The 12559-nt window shown below is 43.5% G+C and overlaps 1 protein-coding gene across 1 annotated transcript in view; it reads left to right on the plus strand.

Annotated features, from left to right (window-relative positions):
- LOC114792208 (autism susceptibility gene 2 protein-like) overlaps positions 1–6672 on the plus strand; it is a 120654-nt gene extending 113982 nt beyond the window's left edge. The window contains exons 4-5 of the mRNA XM_028983124.1: positions 1681–1784; positions 6627–6672. Of these exons, the coding sequence (XP_028838957.1) occupies positions 1681–1784; positions 6627–6672 (150 nt within the window). The remainder of the gene's footprint in view (positions 1–1680; positions 1785–6626) is intronic.
- Positions 6673–12559: the final 5887 nt, after the last annotated feature.

The raw sequence follows: 12559 nt of genomic DNA on the forward strand, positions 1-12559 counted from the left end.
TTCAGATAACTCATTTCAAATTTTAATGCAACATTGTTGACAATATTATTATACATTTATAGCATTGTGACAGTATAGTAGAGTAGAGAGTAGAGAGATTTAGCTTCCATGGAGAATTGCTGATGAATGAACAAGTATTTGCCTGGCTTTCCTCTTCACTCCAAAAGGGAAGTGGGGGGCCTATCAATTAAGGAAGATCAAACAGTTGCTGGTTTGAATACACCAAGGTATCCTTGATTGAAAATGGGATGATTGTCATTGTGATAAACAACACAGCACAACAGTGCTTCCTTGCGCACTAGGCCACTACTTGGGCAATGGTGGCCCAAGGTACTGTCCACTCAGTGGGTTAAATGCAGAGGACACATTTCATTGAGTGCTGTGTATTATAAATGCTGTGTATCCAGGAATCACATTCATTCACTTTCCTTGAAATGTTGCAGGTGTTGATTATGTCAGTGTGCAGAACATAGATATTCTCCAGGAGGAATTGGTCTGATCTGAAATCTGAAAAAACGTCCAGCGTTATTTCTTTGTAATTTTTCACCCTCATTCTCCCTGCCGTATCGCCTTGCGTCTCTATCTATTGTTCTCCGTCTGAGCCCTTATCATGGCGGGATGTTGGCCGAACTCGCGGTCTCTCTTGTTGGCTGAATGGATCCCGGCGAGACTGCTTCCTTTCACATGGCTAATAGCTGCAGAAAAGGGGAATGGTTTCATTTTAATTACGTGGCTTCCTCGAGGGCCCTGCTTGTCCACCCCCCCACCCCTAAACCTCCTGAACCAGTCGATGGGAGGATTCTCTCTCGCTGTCATGATGTCACGCTGTCTTTTTTCTTTCCCCCCATCTGCCTCACTCCATCCTCCTACTCCTCGATTTTATTAGGCCAGGGCTAAAAAAGAAAATTATGTCCCCGAAGAGAAAGACAAAATACAGTGAGTGGCAGGGAAAGTGATGGAGTGGGGAAGGAAAAGCAGGCATGGGACGGAGTGAAATAGGGTCGGCTCCGGCCCCGGTGCAGTAAACTAGCCCCTGGTGCTAGGCAGCGGACTCTGCTTTTTCTATTAGGTGCCATTCCAGCCGTTTACGGCCGCGCTCCATTCCTCACCATAAAGCCACATTTTTATGTGCTTTGAAATGGAGCCTGTGAGGCTTTGGCAGCGGGGGCCGACCTGGAACGGGCCCGTCAGAGGAAGCCTCCCAGAACATAAATTGCCGATCCTTACGACAGCTGCCAGGGTTCTGGGAGTCAGCCGCCGGTTGTTGGGGAGGCTTTAGTAGGCTCAGATGTTTTTCTGGATCGCACATCCTCCTTGTCCTTTCTCTCCGCTCCTCTTTTATAGCCCCTCCGTCTGGGAAGCGGACACCTGCTGAGCCCCAGTGTGCTCCCCTCGGCTTGGCTTGGCAGATTCTCCTGGAGAAGAATGGGTCCCTTTTGATGTTCTGTTCCTGCACTTTTTATTTTGGAGAAATAAACGCTTCCTGTGAGATCATCTCTGAATGATGAATTTCACGTCCCGTCACATCGGAGTGTAATAAAGTCACTCCGTCCCAATGCCTGTCGCCAGAATTGGAGTGTGTGTGGAGAACTGCACTCCTCAGTGATGACAGTGCTTCTCCAACCTTTGAGAGATGCTTCGCCCCCCTCATGACAGGTGTGTGTGTGCTCTCTTTTTTAGCTGAAGTCGGGACAGAACAACTGCAAGGCCAGCGACAGCGAGAGTGTGAGCGGCGGCGAGTCAAGCCGTCCGTCAGGAGCAGCTCCAGAGACAGACTCACGGACGTAAGTTACACAACCGAACGCCAGCCATTCTTCTGCCAGCACATGCAAAAAAACACAATGTATGCCAACGTCTGTTACGCCATGGCTCATATCGACAAATGGACACACATTTGGCTTCACAACCCCAACCAGCCTCTGCTGAGTGTCCCTTATCCTCCGTTGCATTGAACAGCTGCTTCAGTATCCATGTTCCCACCATAAATAGCAAATAATCCTTGATTTCATGCCAGGTAATGAATGATACCACAATATTTTCACATATTTAATACAGTTAATATGAAAAGGAGGTTTTGAGCTGTGGTATCAGCGGTGGCCTAGCGGTTAAGGAGACTTGTGATCGTAAGGTCACAGGTTCGAATCCACCAAACGCCCTTTGTCCAGCCACTGCTACCAGGTACCTTTCATGGCTGCCCACTGATGGGATAAATGCAGGAAGATTTCACTTTTAGCTTATGATGGCCAAATTCATATATTGTAATAACACTAACCACAGACTAACACAGATTTATGTAAAAATTAGAACCATTTAGGTCTTTAGGCCACATTAGCATACTCATAATATTCAAATGATATGAATGCCCATAAAATTATTATGTTTTAAATCAGTATACTAGCCTGACCCAGTTCCATTATCATGAAAAAGGGCACATCCGTTTATTAACAATTCTATTATATGATTCCAATTCTGAAGCACGGTCGTATCTGCAATGAAACATTTTGTTTTGTTTTAAAATGGTTTTAAATGGTAGAATAGAACAATCCTAAACCTGCACAGGCTCATTAGCCCTTCATCTTCCCTCTGAAGCGTTCGGTGGGAATCTTTTTAGTGTTTCACTCAATCATGCCGACTGTCATACGTTAATTTAGCGAGGATTACCAAGCGATGTGCAGAACCACATTAGTCAAGAAAATGGGATAAATAATGTTTTTGCTGATTCGCTCTGACTCTTTATTGTTCCAATAAATTATGCAGCTGGCACTTCACTTTCTGCTTTTCCTCACTTTCATGAAATCAGATTATGGAGGTTTAGGTAAGTTTAAATTTAAGAACAACCTTAACAACAATATTTATTTACACTGTCATTGGCTATTCGTTGCGTCCTCAGTAATTTGTCAATTTAAAGGACTGATGTGGGTGAACGCATTCTGAAGTATCAGTGTATCAGCTGTCTGCATGATAACATTCCCACTTACACGTTTTTTTTCTCATTAAAAGAGAAATATAATAAAGTAAACCTTGGGTGAGCCATTATTCAGGGATGTATGCTTATTTCTTTTTGCCTTTCTTGCTTACGTACCTGAAGCATTTCCACACAGCATCCCACAACCAGTCATGGAGAGAAAAGAATAACCTGTCACCGGATTGGCATGTGGCAAGATTACATGCAGAATGCAACGCCATTCTGTTCACTGCATGAGTAAAAGCAGGACTCAGCTGGTGGGAAATGACTGTTGAATCGATCAGAAGTTACAGGGCCTGAAAAATCAATTATTGCTTCTTTAACTATCTAGATCAAGTTTATATCTCACTTGGTAAGTGCCTATAGTGTTGCCTTTTGCTTCAGAACTTCTTGCCCATAGAACACACAACTTGCAGTTTATTGGCACTGTTAAACAAATATGTATAAATGAAATACATTCTAACTATATTTATTGTGTAATGTGTTCCCATGCTGGCCCACAATTATTGAATGCCACATGTCCATGGACCTTTGGTTTCTGATATGAGGCTGGGTCTGCTCTTGAAGTTTTTGTGGTTTTCTGCTCAGAATCTACAGTGGAGCTATCGGATATTGGCCGTAATTAGAACTGTCAGTCGGAGGGCGCGGCAAGCCGTCGAGAGAGACATGGCGGAACGAGTGGGGCGAAACGGTTCCTGCGTGTAACTGTGGGATGCTTGGCCAGGCATGAAATGAAATAAGTAATTTGATGTTGACATCAAAAATTGAAATGATACCTGCTGGTGCTTGTCACGCTGCTGTGAGGCGTAGAGACCGAAAGTGATGGAGGGAGGGAGACAGGGGGAAACGTCCAAGATAAACAGTGTGTTCCCACAGAGCAGGTGTACCACTGCAGATAGGCCCGGGTAAAGAGAAAGTCAACCCTGGCCGAGTCGCTCAGCGCCTGGTTCCTGATACATTGAATTATGTTCCAGTAAGAAATTCAAGGCCTGTTTATTCACGGACCCAATACCTGTGTTTCCATTTTCTGGAACGTTCCAATGCAGATCAGGACCTACACATGAAAAATATCGAAATCATCAGGAGCATAATAAGCAGCTCAGAAACCACAATCAGAATTTAGTTGAAAAGCGCTTTTTACAGTGTACATTGGCACAAAGCACCTAATGTGAATGAGATATGCACTCAGAGCCTCTAGTGAGCCACCTGAACGTGACAGTAGCACAGAAAATCCCAGAGAAGCTTGGAAAATACCTTGAGACTCAGCTCAACTCAATCCTCCTCTGGTCAGCACTGGTTAATAACTACAACTAAATAAATTATTCATAAAATAAATTCATGCATTGCAGGGTGTATTGTATTGTTTTTCGTCCTTGTCCTAGTGTGTAGACCAGCCAATGTTTATATGTTTCAGGGGAATTCAGACTTTGCACCAAGGCCTCATTTTTTTCTGTTTATTCCCATGGGCCAAAAGCAGCAAAAGCAGATCACTGAGTTTATCTGCCACAGAAGTTTCCAGAAGCAGCCCTCGGGGCTCTGAGGGGAGCTGCTGAAAGGCTGCCTGTTTCGGGAGCCTGTTTTTTTTTTCCTGACATGCCTCTTTAGAGTAACACTTTAAGTGGGCCCATCGCAGGTCCTCGGGGGCGACACAATGAGTCCCGCCCTTGCCTCGCCGTGAAAACCCACTTCACACATCATGGGAGGTGAGAGCCAGCGTTCCCTTTTTTAGTGGAGATGGAAAGCGGGATGAGATTGGAGGGGGTGGAGCATGAATAAACTTTCAGTTCACTTTCAGGATCACAGACCATCATTTTCATCTAATGAGTATCTCACAGGAAATTGACCTTGCTTGCTGAGGATGTGCAGAACTTCTGAAAGTTTTAAAAATCCATTCATTCAAATTTTAGGCCTTAAAACGTCTTAAATTATTTTCTCTTGCACATGCACACTTCTACATACTACAGTCCTGTGTAGTCTTCTTCATGCTGAATTTGAGTGTCTTTTCTATCTTGTTGCTACAAAGTCATTGCATTCAGAAATAATCTTTTCAAAGGCTTTACAAAATGGTAAAACCAGCCTGTAGAGCTACACACACACACGTCTTACATGATCATCAAAGTAAATGTGGAGCAGGGTGGTGTTGAGTGATCCGGACCGTTCGTTAGACACTAACCTTGCATTAATGATGTTTGTTGAAGGCTTCCCCTCACCCCATGCCCTTTGACCCCATTGCAGATGAAACAGATAAACATCCACCCTGCCCTCTGTGGGCCTGCTCAAGAGCAAGGGTCACCAAAGGTCACCCCTCCTTTCCTCTCTTCTACCCCCCCCTCTCTCTCTCTCCAGCTTCCCCATCTCTCCTTGCCTTCCCTGCCACCTCATTAGGCTGACAAATCGTGCATCAGCCCCAGTCGGATACGCCCTGTCCCCCCAGTACCCGGCTAAATTGGCAGGATTTCGGCATTTGTTCTGAAGCCTCGGGTCCCCTTCCGGGACCGTTTGAAGCCGCCGGGGCCATATCCCTCCCCAGGCAGTGTGTGTGAGCTCAGGGCAGAGGCAGGAGGGGAGGAGGCGAGGCTGAGTGGGTGGCGAAGGAGAGAGGGGGATGAATCACGCACATGTGTTTAGTCTCTGCGGCAGGGGTGAAATGCCATCATTACCCGGCTGCCTATCAAATAAATTGGCAATTACGGGGCTCAGGATTCGAGTAAACAGCACGTTAGGTGCCCCTCTCTCTCTCTCTCTCTCTCTCTCTCTCTCTCACTCTCTTTAAAGCTGTATGTGTGTGTGTGTGTGTGTGTGTGTGTGTGTTCACATACTGCAAATGCCAATCAAAGCTGATACTGTCGCTGTATAAGCCCAATGACAAATGTGGACAGAGGGGGTGAAAATTAATTCTCCTTCTATATGACAATATAAATTCCCAAATAAACAATAAATATGTTTGGAGCACCGAATTTGACCACTAATCTCCAATCTCTGTGTGTGTTTGTGTGTTCCCTGACTAGTGCCTTGTCGGTAGCACTAGTCATGTTACTATTGGGTTGGGTCTCTATGGAGACCAGGACAGAGAGACCTCCCGGTTCCTCAGTTTACTGTTCAGCATTCGGCCACCACTTGCTGAAATATTTATAGCCTATTGGCAGACTGCAGCATCAGAATTGAATGTGTCAGGGCGACGCTCCACCTGCCCCACTAACACCAAAGATTCTACATAGGCGGAGCTTCAGCAGGTAAAGTCATTGGCAATCGTCTTTAACTGCCCACCCCCAGCACCCATTAAAAAAAGTAGGCAGTTTATTATACAAATCAGTAGGTTTAGGATCAATGCATTCTTGCATTGTCAGAAAAATCAGGTTTGGGCTCATGAATTGATGAACTCTAACTCATATTTGTCATATTTGTTAGCTAAGAAAACTATGCAAACAATGCCTATAGTTTTTGTGTCACCCCCTTGTGGTCTCCAAAGCAATTATTCCACAGTATGTTAAAACAAAGGTCATTGCATGCAGTGCTATGAGCATTAAAATATGTGCATTTGATGAATGACGTAAATTTAGTCCTTAGTTACGCCCTGGGGCCCCCTCCGTGTTCTTGTTTGGTGGTTTCTGTGGGGAGCGCACTCATGCCTTTCTTAAGCTTTTTTCTCCCTGACTCTCAGGACAGACTCCAGCAAGAACAGCCATTTCCAGCCCAGTGGCTTTTAGAGTAATGCAGGGCTTTGTGCTTTTAAAATCCTTCTTGCATGTGGTAAAACAATCCAGACTGTGTAATTGCTGCTATTGAAACAGATTTATGTCATATAATATAGATGTTGTTTTTAAAGATTACTGTTATTATTTCATTTGCAAGGCCATTTAGAGAGGCCTCAACCTTTGTCTGATGGGTTCATGTTTTTTCTAGATTTTCCCCCCCCTCCTTCTCCCATGTTGTTTTTGAAACTGGATCTTCCAGTCACTGATGTTTTTTTCTATTTGCCTGTTTTTCTAAGAGCCGTTTGAAGCGTGTCGTGCATCTAAACTCCCATCTGCAAGATAGGATTATTTTTTGACGCGCTTCTAGTAATAAGGTCAGCATCCTGTACAAGCCTAGATATGCCGACCAATTTGCTTTGACATGAAAGTCATAATTGCTTGCATCAATTATCGCTTATGAGTCTCTCTCTCGCTCACTCTCTATTCCCGTTGCTCTTTTTTCCTGTCTCTCTCATAATTTCAAATCTTTCTTAGTAGAGAGACAGACTCTGGAGCATGTTACCTATAATTGGCTCATTATCGTGGTGTAGCGGCATCTGCACTCTGCAGCCGGAGTTTGGGTGAATTGCGAGGTGTTATAAAGGTGTATTACTGGTAATAATGACAGGTTTGGTGTGATCTTCAAGAAATAACTGTGTGGCCGTAAATTGGCCCTCGTCTCTTGCCCCGTGTGGCTTTGCAGGACTACATGCCACCCCCCATTGTCAGCCAATCCTTTTACAGCCATGCAACCCATATCTGTTGCCCCAGGCATACAGTCTGTGACAAGCTTTTTTTTTTTTTTTAAATTGAGGCAACCGCACATTTTAGAATACGTCTCGATGCATGGAAGTCATTTTTTTTTTTTACATTTTGGTTAGGTGAGCATTGCATTTTTAACCAGATAACCTCATTGGCTGTATGCATGTGGTTCAGACGTCATTAGCACCTCCAGTGGACTTGGAGGACATTCCTTCCCTTCCTGTCGCCGATGTGTCTCAGGCGACAGGACTGAGGCGTGTGGAACAGCTTGTGACACTCAGTGACGGGGCGGTCGGCCTGCATTATGGCTTGTCTCTGCCGGGCTGTCATTACCCCACAGCGAGCTGTCCATCAGCCACCTGGACATCAGCCTCTAATGTTCCTCCACAAGCTCAGCTCACTGTTAGCATGGACATTATTGTGCCTCCATGCTCACCGGCAGCATCATGTCTAACCTCCTGATTATACTCATCATGTGCAACCGTGGCATCAGTGAATAACACCAAAGCTGTACTTATTTTGAAGCATGCCGTCAAATGCTGAGGCTAATATAAATAAATAGGCCTAAATACACAGACAAAAACTAACTCAAATTTCTAAGGGGCCTCGTAATTCAGTGTCATATAAGGATGGTATGGGTGGTAGTAGACTACCCCACTTACTACCCTTGTGTGCCTGATCAAGACACTTAATTCTGAGTGTCTCCAAGAGGACTTAACTACTGATTCTAGGGCGCTTTGGATGGAGCCGCCTGCTATACAAAATGACCCTCATGGTCTGCAAAGATATGATATACATATGAATGTCATACATATGTCAGTCTACTAGAAATTCTGGTTCATTCCACGTTGTGACATAAACAAACTGAGAAGATAGCATGCCAATCAGGAGTTGGTATTTTTAACATTCTTACAAAACTGTTAATATGCATGTTATTATTGTTAATATCTTGTTATTGTATTTAAGTTTTTTTTTTTATCTGAAGATGTACTCAGGCTGCTTCAATGTGGCTTGCCCGGCATGCTTTATTGTTGCAAAGACTCTAGCAGGCTGCACCCATTATTACTTATGAGTAAGTACAGTGCACTTTAATGGATGTATTTTTTTTTTTATGTGAGGAAAATAAAAGCTGCCCACGCTCGATCAGACACAGACACACAATACACTTTCTTACTCTGGAGCGTCCCTGATGGCATTGTGTGTCATTGAATGGGAGGTTGAAAGTATCGAGCATTTGACTCGCTTCCATGTGTTTGCTGGAATTACAAGAACAGGCGCCGAGCGAATCCATTGCTTGCCAGGACAGCCGAAACTGTGCCAGCTCTTCCTGTTTTAGGGCTTTCGAAAACAAATCCACGTCCTTGTCAGTCTGACTGAAATGGATGAATTACAGCAAGAGAGAGAGACTCCGGTCAAACTGAATCATCTTCAATGCTAAAAGTCCTTTGTCTGCCGGTCTACTGATTTGTAGATGGCATGTGGCGCTGTAATCTCTGCACTCTAATTTTCACTGACGTGCTCCAGCTTTCATTCAGTGTGTGTCATGTGTTATGCATGCTAGGGTCCTTTCTTTAGGGTGTCTTGAATAAGTGGTTCTCGTGAGAATTTTCTCTGCAGAGGGCCCATTCTGATTGGATGCAGCACAGGATCCACGGAGTGACACAGCCGCAGTTGCCATAGCGATAGGAGCACAGTGCGAAGACTCATATGATTGTTCACATGCTGCTATAGGAACACTTCATTAGACAGTAGCTAGCGAATAACACTCTTTCCGTTGCTCGCCCTCCATCTAAGCCGGTCTGTCTGTTTGTCTGTCTGACTGAATGAATCATGGTGCTTTTATTAAGAAAGAAGAAATCAGAATCAGCGTTTTCACCAAAACATGCTTGATGGTCAAAGGTCTACTGTCAAGGTTGTCTAGAGTGATGGGGGATGTTTTCTCTTTTTTTCCACTGTCACAGTCGTTTCATGTCTGTGGGCGAGTTTACAGAGCTGAGGTAGAGGCGCTGAAAGGAAACTTGTGTACTTTTCATATGTGCTGCCTGAGGGGCTGCGGAGGGGGAACAGGGGAGATATAATGAGAAACAGAGAGAAGAACGTTTTTGTGTGTGTTCCAGGAAGGTCCCGTGATTCAGTGACTTCTCATTGAATATTTGCCATTCCATTTGAAAGATATGATGGCAGCATCCAGGGATCTGTTATTACAGTTAATTAGCGGATGTAAAAAGCTTTTCTTATGCAACTGTAATGGAATTCTGACAGCAAAGTGAACGTTCCCTCTGGATCTCTACTGTGAACCAACATGTGTAAAAAGTCTGATTGCATTTACTTATTTATTGCAAAGACTTATTTAGTTAATTGCTATTGTTATTCATCCTCATTATTGCAAATGTTCTCAAATTTTCTTCCAAACAGAGAAGTGAACGTGAACTTTATATATGTTTGTTACACATGAGAAGTGAACAAAGCTTTGAATTTGGTACACACACATCCAAGGCACCAGCAAAATGACGTGCTCTAGTATAATGGAGACATGTATGAAGTCAAACTATGCATATGTTCATCTTCTTTATATTTGACTTGCTATTTTAATGGTTACATACACACACTTGCACACATATACATAAATGCATTCATTATCAAGCAAGCAGGCAAGTAAGTCTATTAAATTATACTTTCAGATGGTTCCACACTTGTTATTTCCCTCAAGTCACAGGATTAAGTCAAATAAGGAAGGAGAATGAAATTTCCAGCAGTGAAAAGTGGACAGAAAAAGGTAGGAGTTCATGAGCAGAGAAATAAAAATTTCATTTGTTTTCAGCCCCACGGGACCAACACAGGGTATTCCAGTGAATAGAGGCCGTTATGAGAAATGTAAGCCCCCCGCTACACCCACCACTCCCCCGCGTCAGGGGATGTGCTTTTAAGGCACACTTATCCATCTGCCATCTCCATGTCATACCCCAGGAATCAGTCGGATGGCCGCTGCGGTGTGGTCTTTATAATGCAAGTACATCTTCTTCTCCAGGCCTCCTACCAGCGCCCCTCATTTCCCTGCTCGTGCTCTGAGGCCCGGCTTTGTGCTCTTAATGTCCCTGCATTTCCTCCAGCTTAATCATGCCTCATTTGGATCCCCTTTTGCCTGCAGGCTGTATTTTTCTGGAGAGATTTTCTACTCTCTTATTTCCCCTCCCTTGCCGCACATTCTCAGACGCTAGTTTGCAGCTGTGAAGACATCCAGCAGAGCTAGACGGGCCCCAAATTCATATTTAATCACCCTGCATTTCATTTCACTTTCTGTTTAAGCGTGGCTCCAGCGAGAAATGCATTTCTTATCTCTTATATTATTCCTCGTGATTGCAGCGTTGAGTCAGAATGTACTGGTTGAGATATTTTGTATGTTTTGCTGGTGGTTTTTGCATAGCTTGTTAGCGTGTATCGTTTCTTGAAACTCTCCGTTGTGAGAAATTCTTATTTGCTGCCTCTGAAGGGACAGGGTGCTGATTAGAAGAAATGGACACCTGCTGTGTCTCTCAGGTCAGATGCCAGATCTTAAGAAGATGTGGTCTACAATGGGGTGGCCTTCAAAGACCACATTCTTCAAAGGCTGCAGGCTCTGAGTGTTGTTAAATGAAATGATCTAGCCTATGGAAAATGCCTTGTTTAAATGAGCAACTCCATTGCATCATGGGATGCAATGGTCTGCAAAATATTGGGAGATCAGGTCGATCCGTCATGGACGAGGTGAAGGAAGAGAATTTCCTGGGCTGCAAATGGTGGAGCCTTCACATTGATCTTCACATGCTGCTTCAGAAGGTTGTTATCACTGAAATAGCCATGGAGAACATGGCTAGAAAAACCTATTGTAGGAACAATATGATATGGTTTGTTATCCAAAATATAACACTTTTTTTCTCTCATTCAAAACTGTGACATTACTAGAAGAAAAAAAATCATCAAACGACTCAATCCTTTGATCTTCAAAGCAACCGTCTTATTTTACCTAACAGTTCTACTTGAAGGCTAACAAATACAGATGGACTTTTTTGCAAAGAGGCTTTAAAATGTCCTTTTTATCCCTCTCTCAGTGTTTGAGCTGTGATGCAAATGAGATGGTTCTTAGCGGCAGTTTTTAATATATTCAATCAGTATTTATGTATTCGTGTTGTTTCTTTTTGTGACCTGAAATGGTTTATTAGGTTAAAAATGCTGTCTAATTAGACACTAATACATTGATATAAAATGTGTTCTAATAAAAGGTTATTTCAGGTGAATTCCTTTGCAAAACTGACAATTGCTGTTGTTATTTAAAGATAAATTCATTGTTGTTCAGCTGGCCATGTGACGTGTTCTATTTTCATTATACAGGCCAAACCACCTCAATGGCAATTTTTTTGATAATGACCCAGATATTAAACAAGTGTGCACCATAAGAGGATTTGTGTTCTGGCGGATTCACGCATTCACCAACTGAAATCCCATCTGCGGGTTCGATCCTAGAAATCATTGTCAGATAAGTCCTCAAAGCATCCCATAATGCAAAAACAGCAGTCTTGATGCTCCTGGACACTTTATATGTATGTAGATAAGGCAGAAAGACAAGGAAAAAAAATTAAGCATAATGTAAACATGTAAGCATACGAGTATATAACCATATGAGTGGCTATTTGTGAGTGGGAATGTATCCCTGGGCCAAGACCAAATGATTAGGCATACAAAAAAAAAATTTATTCCACCTTACAGGATCAAAGGCCTTTTAGTGTCAAGCAGAATAAGGAGCTCTGATGTAAGTAGATCTGAGGACGTGTAGTATGTTGGGCGATGTGTGTCATCCTTGAACCCTGTCTTTTTGGGTGGGTGGGTGGTAGTAGCCTAGTGGGTAACACACTCGCCCATGAACCAGAAGACCCAGGTTCAAATCCCACTTACTACCATTGTGTCCCTGAGCAAGACACTTAACCCTGAGTGTCTCCAGGGGGGGACTGTCCCTGTAACTACTGATTGTAAGTCGCTTTGGATAAGGGCGTCTGATAAATGCTGTAAATGTAAATGTAAATAGATGATTCACCAGCTTTTTGAAGGATTCAGTCTGGTGCAT

This window comes from Denticeps clupeoides, chromosome 6 (genome assembly GCF_900700375.1).
Source record: "Denticeps clupeoides chromosome 6, fDenClu1.1, whole genome shotgun sequence".
NCBI classification, from domain to species: Eukaryota; Metazoa; Chordata; class Actinopteri; order Clupeiformes; family Denticipitidae; genus Denticeps; species Denticeps clupeoides.